Here is a 15,367-nt window from a genome sequence, read left to right as displayed (position 1 = left end):
TCATTAATCTAATTTCCAGTATGTTTATTAAGGTACTAATACATTTTAAATGAAGTATAAACAAAAGCTATTTTTATTAATAATATGGCCTAACATCTTTTATTTATTTATTTATTTTTTAAAAGATTTTATTTATTCATCAGAGAGAGAGAGAGAGGGAGAGAGAGCGAGCACAGGCAGACAGAATGGCAGGCAGAGTCAGAGGGAGGAGCAGGCTCCCTGCCAAGCAAGGAGCCCGATGTGGGACTCGATCCCAGGACGCTGGGATCATGACCTGAGCCGAAGGCAGCTGCTTAACCAGCTGAGCCACCCAGGCATCCCAGGCCTATCATCTTTTAAAGCTGGTAGTACTCAAATAGTGAAAAGGTATTTGGGGGATGGGGGGAGTAGGGTTGAAACAGACATAATTATGGGGACAAGAATCAGAAAGTATGAAGCCAGACACACCCAAGGGCTTGGTTTGAAGCTGTTGGGATCACCCAGGTCCATAAGGGAGGGAACTGGTTAGTTACGCATGCACGGGGTAGTCTAAATTGCCATCATCTATTAACTGGATTACTCGTAATCCTGAGTATTTATATATCCTTAATCCCTTTTAATCCAGCTCTTTCAAAACACAGAGTAGTCTCTTAATGAAAACACTTCAGTGGCTATTTGTTGCTCTAAAGTCTAAAAATCTTCACATGAGACAAGCTTATGCATAATCCAGTCCCTGCTTGGTTGTCTTGACTCACTTTCTACTGCTTTTTCTTTTTCTTTCTTTCTTTTTTTTTTTTTTTAAAGATTTTATTTATTTATTCGACAGACAGAGATCACAAGTAGGCAGAGAGGCAGGCAGAGAGAGAGAGAAGAGGAAGCAGGCTGCCTGCAGAGCAGACAGCCTGATACAGGGCTGGGTCCCAGGACCCTGGAATCATGACCTGAGCCGAAGGCAGAGGCTTTAACCCACTGAGCCACCCAGGCGCTCCTCTACTGCTTTTTCTTTTGTTTACTATGCGCCAGTGACACAGACCTTTTTTTGGTTTCTTACTCAAATAGAACCTTTCTGCTGTAGGGCCTTTGTATATGCTTAGACCATCTCTAACTTTAAATGTCACTTTATGAAAAGTCTCTTATCACCCAATTTAGGTTGAATCTTTCTTCTGTAATTATCTTAACCTTATCTTCCTTTTCCTATAAAGTTTATCAAAATTATTTTTTAAATATATAATTTTATAATGTAATACTTTTTGGACTTTAATATCCATGATAATAAGGATAATGTGCTTCTTGCAGGCCATAGGTGTCTGTGTGCATTTATATATTTATGTGTGAATATACCTGGGGATGTATTTCTGTATAAATACTGCAATAATGGTTACCACTTCCATGTTCACCATGTACTAAACAGCTTTGTATGCATTATCTAATCTTTACAGTACTATGAAATAGAGCATTCATATTTTCCAGATGAAAATAACAGGCTTAGACAATTTAGGATGTAAGTCAGTACATACTTACTTAATTAGTGGGATAGGTAGATTCAAACAGTTCTGAGTAGGTCGTGGTGATATAGTGGTGAGCATAGCTACCTTCCAGACAGTTCTATCTGACCCCAGAGCCTGTACTCTTAATCATACTACCACCAGAATGACTTAGGTACATATGTTGGTTTGCCACAAACTGGGTAGTTTTAAAATAACAGAAATTTACTGTCCCATAGTTCTGGAGGAAAGAAGTCCAAGGTTAGGATGTGGGCAGGACTGGTTCCTTTAGAGGGCTCTGAGGGAGAGTCTGTTTCATCCTCTCCCCTGTTTGCTGGTGGTTTGCTGGCAATTCTTGATGTTCCTTGGCTTGTAGATCTATCACTCCATTCTGCCTTCATATTTATGGAGCATTCTCTCTGTGTCTGTCTCTGTCCAAATTTACCTTTAATATAAGAACACGAGTTGTACTAGAATAGGGCTCACAGTAATGACCTCACTTTATCTCCAGGGTGGGGAAATTCTTGTTCTGTCCTTGCTCATCCCAATTAAAAAAAAAAAAGATGGCCCTATCTCCAAATAAGGTTATATGCTGAGGTTCTTTCTGGAGGTTAGGATTCCAACAGTTGTTTTTGGAGGGGGCACAGTTCAACCCATAACAGTATTTGTGTATATAAAATTCCTAAAAATGTATGTGTATGTGATATATACAAATATGTATGTATGTTGTCTATTTTAGCCCATCGTACCTTTTGCAATTTAATATGGGGCATATTGAAGTCTTTTTGCAAAGGTAAGATCATTTAGACGGCATCTCAGAATTCAATAGTAGTATTAAAGTAGTTCTTATTAAGAGTGGGGGAAACTACCTTCTCTTTGCCAGACCCTAATTAATTGGTTATTTTATAAAACAGTGATGTAAATATGAGACAAATGAGTTAAAGAGGTTTTACAACAAAAAAATCTCTTTTAAATATTAAAATACTGTCTTCTAAGGGAATTTCCAGTCATCTGCTTCTGTGGTTTCTTCCCTTATTTCAAAAGCTATAAAGTTAAAACACCTCTGTCCCACTGCAGCCTCCTCGATCTAAGAGGAGGTGGTCAGTAAAAGAAATTCATCCATGATTTTGCTTCATGGACACAATCTGAACTGCATTGAAAGGAAAGAGATGTCTTGACCCCACCTTTTCATAATTTAAAGATTATTAAATTACTGACAGTGATTATATCCAATAACTTTTCTTATTTGAAGCATAAGAATGCAAGTCTTTCTCTTTAAAAAAATTACCAAGTAACAAATGTGTATAATTCTTCCAGATAGATATTGCAAAACTCTATACGCTTTGTGTTATCTTATAACATGTTTAAATTAACTCTTGTCATCAATCAGGACCTTCAGTAGTATCCTATAGGAACATTAGTGACAGTTTATCAATCCCATCTCTTCCCAGGTGAAGGAAGATTTGTAACATGGCAAATGTCCAAAGCCTCGGCCTACAAGGCAGGAATTTCCAAGGGTCTCCTGGCACAAGTAGTTATTAACTCTGTAAATTTACTGTATTATGTATGTCTTAATGATTTTACATTCTTTTTAGTCTCTGTTATAATCAAACAATCAGAATATCTATTGATTTGAATCTTAAGTTCTATATTCTTAAGATTTCCAAACTATTTAGTCATTAAACAAAAACACTTTTGACTCCTTGCATGGTTAGGATAAGAACTTGGGCCTTAGATAATATTTTTTGCCATACAGCTTAAATATTTAGTTAAAGATTATACACCTTTAAAAAAATACTATCACAAATGGAAAGCATTTACTTCTTATTTGAAAAGATTTTACAGATTAATCAACTGGAATACATAGTATATCATGTATAATTGGTTTCTTAGCACTTGTTGTTGAAGATCTGTTGGTTGGTCACTAGGAAAGAAGCCCTGAGAGGGCAGATTGTGGTCAGATTCGGATGTCAGTAACAAAGTCACAAGATAATCAAACATGGATTAAGAATTTTGACTAAGTTCTTCAACAGAATTTTTCCTTAATGATACATATTTTTAAAGTCTTTAAATTTCAATTTTTGCTTTATTTTTCCTAAAATGGGGAATCATTCTTAAACAGTTTAGAAAACCATGTTGATAAATTTTAATATTCTCTTCCAGAACAGAAGAGTCTGTTTTCTCCAAAGGAGTGGTAAGATTTGTTTGCATCCATTGTAATATATACACACAGCCACTGTCAATAAATATAGCTGTTGATTTTGCTATATATGTATCTCTGCATATATTTTAATCTGTAGGATCTGTTGGAGAATGGTTTATTGAGAATAGAAGACAACAGTCTACTTCACCAGTACTTAGAAATTAAGAGCTTTCTTACTGTACCTCAGGTAAGTGAAATGTGTATTCTAATTTTGTCTTAGCCCCTTCTTTTTCTAAATTTAAGTAAAGGTCTTTTCAGACTCCTCCCCTACTTTCTTCTTCATATCCTTTGCGAACTCTGGTGCCACGTTACCAGTAAAACTTGGTGTGATGGTGGAAGTGTTCTAGCTTTGACACAGTATGGAAGCTACTAGCCATACTGAGCACTTGAAATGTGGCTAAAGTTGATTAAGGAACTGAATTTTTAATTTAATTTAAATTATTTTAAACTTAAATAGCTATATGTGGCTAATGGCTATCATAGTTGATAGCATAACACCTAGTGCAAAAACATAATTTCCTTCTTTAACACTTTGTTTCTGTAGTGTTTCTATAGGAACCTTAGAAATGAAGTTCCTTTATTTGTAACTCAAGTCTTAAGGACTCCGTCAAGGCATGCATGGACTCGTTACTAGAAAGACATTTTGCTTTTTCCTCCTGTGATTTTATTTTACTTCATACTACTTATTAGTTATCATAGCCAAGTGGGTCTTAAGATGTTGATGTATAAACGTGTTTTTCCACTAATTATCATATGGTTTCACTCATTTGTGGAGCATAACCAATAGCATGGAGGACAAGGGGCGTTAGAGAGGAGTAGGGAATTTGGGTAAATTGGAAGGGGAGGTGAACCATGAGAGACTATGGACTCTGAAAAACAGCCTGAGGGGTTTGAAGTGGCGGGGGGGTGGGAGGTTGGGGTACCAGGTGGTGGGTATTATAGAGGGCACAGCTTGAATGGAGCACTGGGTGTGGTGAAAAAATAATGAATACTGTTTTTCTGAAAATAAATAAATTGGGAAAAAAAAAAAGAAAAAAGAAAAACGTGGCTATTGTTACTAAATTAACACTGATTGTTTTTAATGAATTGATTATATTTTTGCATGTCTGATTTCATTTTTTGCCTATCTAGACAGAATTGTAAATTACAGTTGACTTCTAAATTTACACTTTGTAACACCCCACTCAGTTTTAATTATGAAATGGATCAAACTTAGCTTCCTTTGATGTAACAGTGGAATGAAAGGCTCAGGGAGGGGCATCTGGGTGCTCAGTTGGCTTTTACCTCAGGTCATGAACTCAGGCTCCTGGGGTGGATCCCCACATCTGGCTTCCTGCTCAGTGTGGAGTCTGCTTGTCCCTCTCCCTCTGTCCCCATCCCCAACCTCTGCCTCAAGACATGTTCCTCTCTCTCTTCCTTCAAATAAATAAAACTGTTTAAAAAAAAAAAAAAGAAGAAGAATAAAGAGGCTCAGGGGAAAATTTACATAATTTTTATTATTTTTAAGATTTATTTATTTATTTATTTGACAGACAGAGATCACAAGTAGGCAGAGAGGCAGGCGGAGAGAGAGGAAGGGAAGCAGGCTCCCTGCCAAGCAGAGAGCCTGATTGGGGGGTTCAATCCCAGGACCCTGGGATCATGATCGGAGCCGAAGGCAGAGGCTTTAACCCACTGAGCCACCCAGGTGCCCCAAATTTACTTAATTTTTAAATATCCTATCTTCACTTACAAAATTTTAGTATCCACCATTGATACTATAGTTGCCTATTGTCAGTATAATCTATTAACTTCTGAATTTTATTTTTTATTTCCAGGGCTTAGTCAAAGTAATGACACTTTGCCCCATTGAGACATTGGTATGTAAAAGTTTTGGGACTAAATAATAATGAATTACAGTGAGCAAATTTAATGAATAATTTATAATTGACTCTTGAGCACAGGGATTAGGGATGCTAACCTCCAGCACAGTCAAAAAGTCACATAAAACTTTTGACTCCCTAAAGATTTAACTACTAGTAGCCTCCTATTGACCAGAAGCCTTACTGATAACAAAATAGTTGATTAACATACAGTTTCTCTGTTAGATGTATTGTATACTATATGCATATAATAAATTAAGCTAGAGAAAAGAAAATGTTAAGAGCATTAAAAGAAAAAAAAACACACAAGGAAAAAACATTTACAGTACTATACTGTATCTGTTGAAAAAATCCACTTATAAGTGGACCTGCACATTTCAAACTCCTGGTATTCAAGAGTCAACTATAATCTTCACCTTATGTAACAGTATTATTTGTTTTATTTTAGAGAAAAAAGAGTTTAGCTATGCTTCAACTATATATTAACAAGTTGGATTCACAAGGCAAATATACATTATTTAGGTAGGTATCAAGAATGGTTGTCAAGTGTGTAGCTGATTAAACACCGAATTAATGCTATTTAATTATTCCAGGTTATAGTAATTAAATATGTTTTACATTTAAGTTGACTCTATTTGGAAGCCTTATTATAATAAATTCTCTTATCCCTATAGGTAAAGAAGGGTTAGTCAAATATTATGGATACATATTATATGAAAATATATTATCATATACATATTATATGAAAAATAGTATTTCATTTTAACTAATTGAAATATTCTAAAATTAAAAAACTAAAGAGAGATTACATAAGAGATTGATAAGGCTCCTGCTAGAACTTTCTTATCCATAATCTCCATTATTCACTGTTGAAATTAATTGCTCTGGAGTTATAACTTTGATAGGCTATTTACTGTAAGTTAATAGAGTTTATTAATAGTGCTATTTAAGGGGGAAAAGATTCTAGCAACTTTCTGAGTTAAAGAGCAGCAGACCTTTGTGTAAAGCAAATGCAGACTTTATGCATCACACAGTCTCTGTTACAACTACTCAACTTTGTCTTTGTAGTAGGGGAATGGATGTGTTTCAATAAAACAAAACAGGCACCAGGCTGAATTTGGCCTGCAGACCTAGTTTGTTGACACACCTGGTAGTAAATAAAAATGAGTTAAAAATAGATTTGGGCAACGTCAAAGTGCCAAGAACTCTTTTTTAAGGATTGGCCAATATTAGCACCCTTGATCCCATCTTCACTTCTATTAATAAGACTTAGACCAGGTTTATGAAATTTTAATTTGATACTTAGGTCTTATACCAGCTTTCCTGTTCTTATCTACCTGTATTCCTACCAGGAGATCCCCCTTTCTTAAGCCAGTCATACTAAGTTTCCTTTTATTGTAATTAAGTTAGTTTAACAAGACTAATCTACTTTCACAGGGAGTAATTTGGGGAGTTTTTAGGCTATTCTACTAGTGTCCATTTTTGCTGTGTCAAGTCATTGCAACTGTATGCCAAAAGATTCACATTTGGTTTAATAGAAATTTTTGTTGGAAATCTCCAGTTAAAATAGAATTCGCTGGTTAGGGCAAGAACCACAAGTGGCTTGGTAATTGGTTGATCACCTTGCTGTCTTCACTGATTGTTTTATTTCTGGAAATAACACATGGCCCATTTGAATTTCTAAAATTTTCATCATCATTTAAGTATAATGCAGTTGAAGATAAATTCAAATGTATTAAAATTTTGCTTTTAAGGTGCTTATTGAATACAAGCAATCATTCAGGTGTGGAGGCTTTCATTATTCAGAATATCAAAAATCAAATTGATGTGTCATTAAAGGTAAGAGCATAGCTAAAGTGTTCATTATCTTTTTTACTTTGTAGGCTATATTGATTCATTTGTAGGATACATTAATGTGGACTTTTTCTTGTGGACTTTTTCTATATCAGGGCATATTTTTTCACTATTTCTATTTTTTAAAAACCTGGATTTTGAAATTTTGTTAACTGTATATTGAAATAGTATTAATTCTTTGAGCTGAGACCATGACTTCATTTCACTCTATACTTCTGAAGTATTATTGAAAATTTAAGTCTACTCTGTTTATGAATAGTAATTCTATAGTGAAAACAGAAAGAGTGTTTCAGTGCTTTCAAACTGGCATCTTGGTCCTAGGGTCTAGAAAAGTGTGAAAGAATGGAAATGAAATGTTAAAAAGTATTTTTTAAATGTGTAATTTTTTTTTATAGTATAAAGGTATTAGAAGAACAACATGAGTTAATCAACTATTATTTAAAACCCTTCCCAATTTTTATTTTGCTTTTTCAGAGAACACATAACAAATGGTTTACAGGCCCACAGCTGATTTCACTTCTAGATTTGGTACTCTTTCTCCCAGAGGGTGCTGAAACAGATTTACTCCAAAACTCAGATAGGTAAGGTAACCATTACTAAGATTCACATAGTAAATTCACAATAAAATGTGAAACCCCTGCTTAGCGAACCTAAACAAATAAAATGTATTTTCCTGTTATTTTATGAACTATGGCTATTTCATAAAACTACATAAAGATTTTCATATTTAGGTAATCAGATGCTCTGTAAAAACAAAATTAAAAATTCCTCTTTCCAAAAGTATGATTAACAGAATGATTTTATACCTGTGATGTGCCCTGCATAATATACAAGTCATAGGGATTTGCAACTATAGCATTGGTGACTAAAAAACTAAGAATTTCATGTGTATAACACTTGGTTTGGGTTTTATTGTTTTGTTTTCTAGGACATCTAATTTTAAGTAAATTTTACTTTCTTACTTTTTACTAATTTTACTTTCAGTCTACTAGCATGGATGATGAGCAGTGGTTGTAAGCTTTTATAAAAGGATTCTTAAAATTCAGGCAGTAAGAGATGTTTCCTTCAAGTATGAAAGATAACAATTTTCACAATTGCATTTTGTGAACTTGGAGAACAAGAGTGATAATTACTACTCCAAAAGATTTAAGAGGAGTAATTTCTAATGGCAAACACAATTGTAAATTACCCTAAGTTTTAACTTATTTTATTCATTGAATTGCTGATTATATAAAACTGTACTGGAAGTAACAGATTGTATATTTTTAATTAACAGGATAATGGCGTCATTAAATTTATTGAGATACTTGGTTATCAAAGATAATGAAAAAGATAATCAAGTAAGTGATTTTTTTTTTTTTTAAAAAGAAACAGTATATTCAAAGTGCACAAGCCAGTATTTAATATCTTACCCAGCTACAAAGGCTAGGAGAAGTACCAGCAGTTATTCTAAAACCTGAACTCCCAGGAGCCCTTACCACCCACACCCAGCTTCCCTTTCCTTTTCTTATTGAACCTCTGCCATCTTGCTGCAAGCATTGAATGTAGGTATGTTGGATATGTTAAATACACGTTATGTTATACGTTATGTTAGATATGTTAGATATGTAGATATGTTGCATATGTTAGATATACATAGATATGTTCCAGGTCCAGAGTTAACTAAATTTTTGGAGTGTACAGATGTTTGGGTGTCTGTTTAATTGCCTCCACCAGTAAGTCATGATTTACATGTAAGCTGTCTAAAATAAAATCAGCTGATAACTTGATATCCCCTCACCAGATATGACTAATTTGAAGCATTTTCAGCACTAAAACTGAAATCTGTTAATATCACCTTCTGGATAATGTGTAGGAAGTTTATTGTTTTTTTCTTAATAGTGCATCATTAGAGGTATTCAGTGAAGACAAAACTATTTGAGGGAGATTTGTCATATAGTAAAATTAGATTTGCTTTTTATCTTCTCCTTTCTTTCTACCGATTTTCTATTCTAATAGTTGCTCTCCCATAATGCGTCATCTCTATTAACTATAACTGAATCACATATGTAGTTAATCTGCTTTTTGTTTTTTTTTTTTAAGAAAATAATTTTTAAAATTAAAGTATTTTTCCACGGGGCTTGAGCTTACCACCCTGAAGTCAAGTGGACCTGAGCTGAATCAGAAGTTGGGACACTTGACAGACTGAGGCACCCAGGAGCCCCCGACTTTTATATAAGGATGCCAAAGAGCTTTTTTTTTTCTTAAAGATTTTATTTATTTATTTCACACAGAGAGAGAGATCACAAGTAGTCAGACGGTAGGGAGCAGGGGGTGGGGGAAGCAGGCTCCCTGCTGAGCAGAGAGCCAATGTGGGGCATGATCCTAGGACCCTGAGATATGACCTGAGCTGAAGGCAGAGGCTTAACCCATTGAGCCACCCAGGCACCCGATGCCAAAGAGCTTTTTAAAAGAAAATTTAATCATGATTTGGAATGAAAAGTTTATAAGAAAAGTAGCAGTTTCCTTCCCTTTTGACTGAATTTAGTAGATTCAGTGAACTGACCTCCTGTTTATCCCTCCTCAGTCAAAAAGTTATTTGCTACTATTGACTAGAGCTTATTCTTCCCCAGCATCTTATTGTGAAGCTTTTTAAACATACAACCAAGTTGAAGATAATTTTACAGTGATCCCTCACTGATTTATCCACCTCCAAGTTGCTACCATTAACATTTTAGTCTACTTTTATCATATATCCATCTTACTACCTTCTGTTTACCAGTGTCTTATTTGTAAACTACTAAGAGCGTACTTTCCCCTAAATATTTCAGTAAACAGTTAAATATGTCTGTAGTTTTTCTGAGATTACATGAAATGCATAGATTTTAAGTGTATATCTCTGAGTTTCAAAAATGGATAGATCTGTTATCCAAATCTTTATCAAATACAAAACATTGGTACGCTGTGTCCTTTTCAACTTACTTTTTTATTTTTTAATTTTTTAGATAATGTAGGAATTGAAAGGATCTTTAACTTGCACAAGGGCACATACCTAGTAAGTGGTAGAGATAGCTATGACTTTAGGCAGTGGCCAGAACCTTTGAATCACAAAGTATATCCTGACTCCTAAAGGAGCTTCTGGTTAAAAAAAAAAAAAGAAAAGATGGTAAGTGAAATTCAACAACAGTGGAGGCCCTGAGGCATTAGGAAGGTGTCCTTGGAGTAAGGTATGAGTTTACCTTTTTAGTAATCTGGAAAGGCTGTACCTATAAATTATCTGATTTGCCTGACAGAGAGAAAAAGAATCTTTTTGATTAAGAGTGATTAATTTATTAGGTAAGGAACACAGTGTGCTACAGAGGCAGCAAATGGGACTCTGCCCAGAGAGGGAAGGCAGAGCAGTTTAGGATTGTGGAATATCTCCTCTTATATCCACAGATGCCTCACTTATATTTGGCTCAAATGCTGTATGGTAAAGAAAAGGATATAACCAGTTTATAAGATCATTTTCTTATTTAATGGTTTAACAAAATTTCCTAGGGAGGTGCCTCTATGGCTCAGTCTGTTGAGCATCTGTCTTCAGCTCAGGTGATGATCCCAGGGTCCTGGGATTGAGCCCCGAGTGTAGGGAGCCTACTTCTCCCACTCTCCCCTGCTTGTGCTCTCTCACTCTTTCTCTCAAATAAATAAACTCTTTAAAAAAAAATTTCTTGGGAATAAAATATTCCAAAGTATTACTATGCAAGTTACCGTATGAATTCTTATACTGAGGAGATTAGGGAAAAAATGAGTGCAAGATGGCAACCTGATATGTTTGAGACATCTTAAGAACCTATTTGTTCATCACAGAAACATTTCTCCCAAGTGCAGTTTTAACAGGTCATATAGACAGATACATGAAAGGTAAATCTGTTTGCTATGGTTAATTAAAAAAAATGACAGTTTCTGAATTTTATAAAGTTTGATTAAAGAAGAAACAAAATAATACCCTAGTGAGGCTGAATTATGGGTAGTTTTATTCAAAGACTCCTACTAGTACTTTTGTTTTAAGATTTGAGAGAGAGTGTGAGCCTGGGGGTGGGAGCACAAAGAGGGGCAAAAGGAGAAAGAGAGAATCTCCAGCCAATTCCTTGCTGAGGAGGGAGCCTGCCACAGGACCCTAAGATCATGACCTGAAATCAAGAGTCAGATGCTCAGGGCACCTGGGTGGCTCAGGTAGTTAAACATTTGCCTTCAGCTCAGGTCATGATCTTGGAGTCCTGGGATCAAGCGCTGCATCGGGCTCCCAGCTCAGTGGGGAATCTGCTTTTCCCTCTGCTTCCTCCACAGTACTCTCTCACTCACTCTCTTTCTCTCAAATAAATAAATTCTAAAAAAAAAAAAAAAAAAAGATGCTCAACCGAGTAAGCCAACAACCAGGCACCCTTTACCAGTACCTATTTTTGACCAGTTAAGCATGCTGAGAGGTGAACTAGTCAGATGAAAAGCTGAAAAGGAATCAGAAGGTATACAGGGAAATTAAGAACAGGATCATTTAAGTACAAAACAAAATGATTCATAATTGAATAATAATCCATTTCTTTTCCTGCTATTTTGGGTGGCTGTGAGCTGATTTAGTCTTTTCAAAAGTCATTTTCCTTTTCATCCTATTTCTCTTCACCCTATTATATCTGCATAAGTTATAGGTACCTTCTCCCACACTTCAGCTTCATAAAACTGTTCTTGAACCTCCATCTGTACTGGTAAAACCAACTTAGTTTTTATACCTAGTGTTCTGTTTGGTATCTTCATTTATTTATTTATTTATTTTGATAAGTATCTTTAAATGTTAATTGTTTTGAATTACAGTAATTTATTCTAATACATAGCCCATAATAATTTTATCACTCACCTTCTATCCTATCTACTTACATACGTTCCCATCTGCCTGCTTACCCATTTTTGCCCTAAACCATATTGTAGTATGTTGACTGAAAGTAGTAGGGTCAAGGGAAGCCACGGAAGATTATAAAGGCCACAAGTATCAGGAATTTTTAAAAACTGAGTTATGTAATGTTTGTAGATTTGCTTTTCATTTAGGAAAAATACTATAATATCTGGCATATATATACATGTATATATAATTCCGTATCATCCATATTTTGGGTTTTCATTTATTGAAACATATGCTTTGTATAATATTTGCAGAGCCAGATGACTTCAGTGATACACATTCCTTATTATTACAATATTAATAATGGAAATAATAGAAGTTCTGTAGCATTACTTCATAAATCAGAATCCTTTCCAAAAAAGGAGGAGGAAAATTGGGTGTTAATTCATTTCCTTCTTTTATTTCTTCATTATCATGATTAACTATCCTTTGCGAGGTTCCTGTCTGTTTTGGCAACAAATTTCATTAGGTTTTAAAATTATTTAGTCTTCCTTTTTTTTTTTTTTTTTTTTTAAGATTTTATTTATTTGACAGAGTAAGAGAGATCACAAGTAGACAGAGAGGCAGGCGGGTGGGGTGTGTGGCTGAGCAGAGACCCGATGCGGGGCTTGATCCCAGGCAAGGGCAGAGGCTTAACCCACAGAGCCACCCAGGTGCCCCTAGTCTTCCTTTTTTTGAGACAGGCTTCAGTGGTGCATTTTGAATTATATAGGTCAGCTTTAAAACTGAAAAAACTTTCATTACTACATAAGTGCGTCTACTTGGGAAAAATTAAAAGCAAACGTTTGTGAAAACTTCACATTTGTATTTTTATCCTTATAACTACTTTTTTTGATTCTTAAGTTACTTTTTCTAGACACTGAATATAAATCTTAAAATGATTTTCTTTGTAGTATTTTTTAAAGATCTAGTAAACTTATTATAAGAGAAAATTTATTTCCACAGCTTCTACACTCCTACATGCTTCTAAAATTATTACAGTTCATCATATGGAAGATTTGTAGAATTATGCTGAATAGAATGCACAACAGATTTTCTGTAACCTAATTTTGCCACAATTTTATTGCCTTATAAGTTTTAGGGCTATGGGCCATATATTAGATTATTGTCATTAAAAACAACTAAGCTCTTAGGTTGCCTGGGTGCCTCAGTCAGTCAAGCCTCCAACTCTTGGTTTTGGCTCAGGTCATAATCTAAGGGTCATGAGATCAAACCTCTCACTGGGCTCCATGCTCAGCACAGAGTCTCACTGAAATTCTCTCTCCCTCTCCCTCTGCTCCTTCCCCCACTTGCCTACTCTCTCTCCCTCTCTTCTCTAAAATAAACAAAATCTTTAAAAAACAAAAACAAGGGGCACCTGGGTGGATCAGTCAATTAAGCATCTGTCTTTAGCTCAGGTCATGATCTCAAAGTCCTAGGATTGAACCCTGAGTTCGGCTCCCTCCCCCACTCATGCTTGCTCTCTCTTTCTCAAATAAATAAAATACTTATTTAGTAGCCATATCTGAATATTTAAAATGTGAATTTAAAAAATTTTTAATTAAAAATTCATTTTCTCCAAGATGGGACTGGGGAGGGAGATAAACCATTAGCGACTCTTATCTCAGGAAACAAACTGAGGGTTGTTGGGGGGTGGAGGGCAGGGATAGGGTGGCTGGGTTATGGACATTATAGAGGGTATGTGCTATGGTAAGTGCTATGAATTGTGTAAGACTGATTCCAGACATGTACCCCTGAAGCAAAAAATACATTATATGTTAATTAAATAGATAAATTCATATCATGAAAAAAAATTCAGTTTCTCATTGGCATTGGATGTGGCCATTTTAGATTTCTGTAACTTCACATATATTCCTAATGAGAATCACCTGGGTATTTGTTCTTTTATGCATATAAATGCAAATTTCTGGGGTTAGCCCTAAATCTACTCAGTCTCCAAGTAAAGCACAGAAATCTACATTTTTAACTAACACAGTGAAGTTTGAGAACCTCTATATAATAATGAATAAAATCTATTTTATGAGATGTTTGTATACAAGGTAAAAAATATTAACTATTTAAAACTGAATAATTAAAAGTTGATTACAAAATAGGTTTTCGAGTGGTCCACTTCTAGTTAAGGATAATTGGGTTCCTAAGTTTCCCTTTTTTTACCTAAGATATTTTCCTTTGTAAAGAGTACCTGGTAACTTAATACTACTACTGAATTTTCTCTTTCCTCTTCTGTCTCCTCCTTCTCTCTATCCCCAATTCTCTCTCCTCCTTTCTCTCTCCCCTACCTCCAGCCCCTCCACTCCCATTTTCCTTTCTTCCTAATAAAATTAAGACTTTATGACACTCTTCCTTTAAGTATATAGGAGGAAATACTCTTGGAGTCAAAGCTTAAAATATGGATGACAGAATAACCCTAAGCTGTTTTAGGTAAAATCTCTGTCTACACTGATCACCAGAAAGTTCATAACAAATTTGTGTTGGAAATATTTCCATCAGGGTGCCTGGGTGGCTCAGTCAGTTAAGCATCTGCCTTTGGCTCAGGTCATGATGTCAGGGTCCTGGGATCAAGCCCCACATTGAGCTCCCTGCTCAGCAGGGAGTCTGATTCTCCTTCTCCCTCTGTAATCTCTCTTGCTTTCTCTCTCTCTCTCAAATAAAAAAATATCTTAAAAAAAAAAAATAGGGGCGCTGAGGTGGCTCAGTCAGTTAAGCAGCTGTCTTGGCTCAGGTCAAGATTCCAGGATCCTGGGACCAAGCCCTGCATCGGGCTCCCTGCTCAGGGCTTCTCCCTCCTCTGCCTGTAGCTCCCCCTACTTGTGCTCTCTCTGTCAAATAAATAAAAAATCTTTTTTTCCTTTTTTTTTTTTTCCCAATTTATTTATTTTCAGAAAAACATTATTCATTATTTTTTCACCACACCCAGTGCTCCATGCAAGCCGTGCCCTCTATAATACCCACCACCTGGTACCCCAACCTCCCACCCCCCCGCCACTTCAAACCCCTCAGGCTGTTTTTCAGAGTCCATAGTCTCTCATGGTTCACCTCCCCTTCCAATTTACCCAAATTCCCTACTCCTCTC

The 15,367-nt window shown here is 35.5% G+C and overlaps 1 protein-coding gene across 2 annotated transcripts in view; it reads left to right on the top strand.

Annotated features, from left to right (window-relative positions):
- Positions 1–15,367, top strand: part of GLMN (glomulin, FKBP associated protein) — a 37,688-nt gene that overhangs the window by 18,784 nt on the left and 3,537 nt on the right. Inside the window, exons 9-16 of one of the 2 annotated variants that reach the window (XM_044238682.1) lie at positions 2,203–2,256; positions 3,627–3,657; positions 3,764–3,853; positions 5,484–5,525; positions 5,977–6,050; positions 7,283–7,367; positions 7,857–7,963; positions 8,659–8,722. In XM_044238682.1, coding sequence (XP_044094617.1) covers positions 2,203–2,256; positions 3,627–3,657; positions 3,764–3,853; positions 5,484–5,525; positions 5,977–6,050; positions 7,283–7,367; positions 7,857–7,963; positions 8,659–8,722 — 547 coding nt within the window. The remainder of the gene's footprint in view (positions 1–2,202; positions 2,257–3,626; positions 3,658–3,763; positions 3,854–5,483; positions 5,526–5,976; positions 6,051–7,282; positions 7,368–7,856; positions 7,964–8,658; positions 8,723–15,367) is intronic. The other variant, XM_044238683.1, reaches the window with a different exon arrangement.

Source organism: Neovison vison, chromosome 2 (genome assembly GCF_020171115.1).
Source record: "Neovison vison isolate M4711 chromosome 2, ASM_NN_V1, whole genome shotgun sequence".
NCBI classification, from domain to species: Eukaryota; Metazoa; Chordata; class Mammalia; order Carnivora; family Mustelidae; genus Neogale; species Neogale vison.
This window is presented reverse-complemented; position numbering and strand designations above follow the sequence as displayed.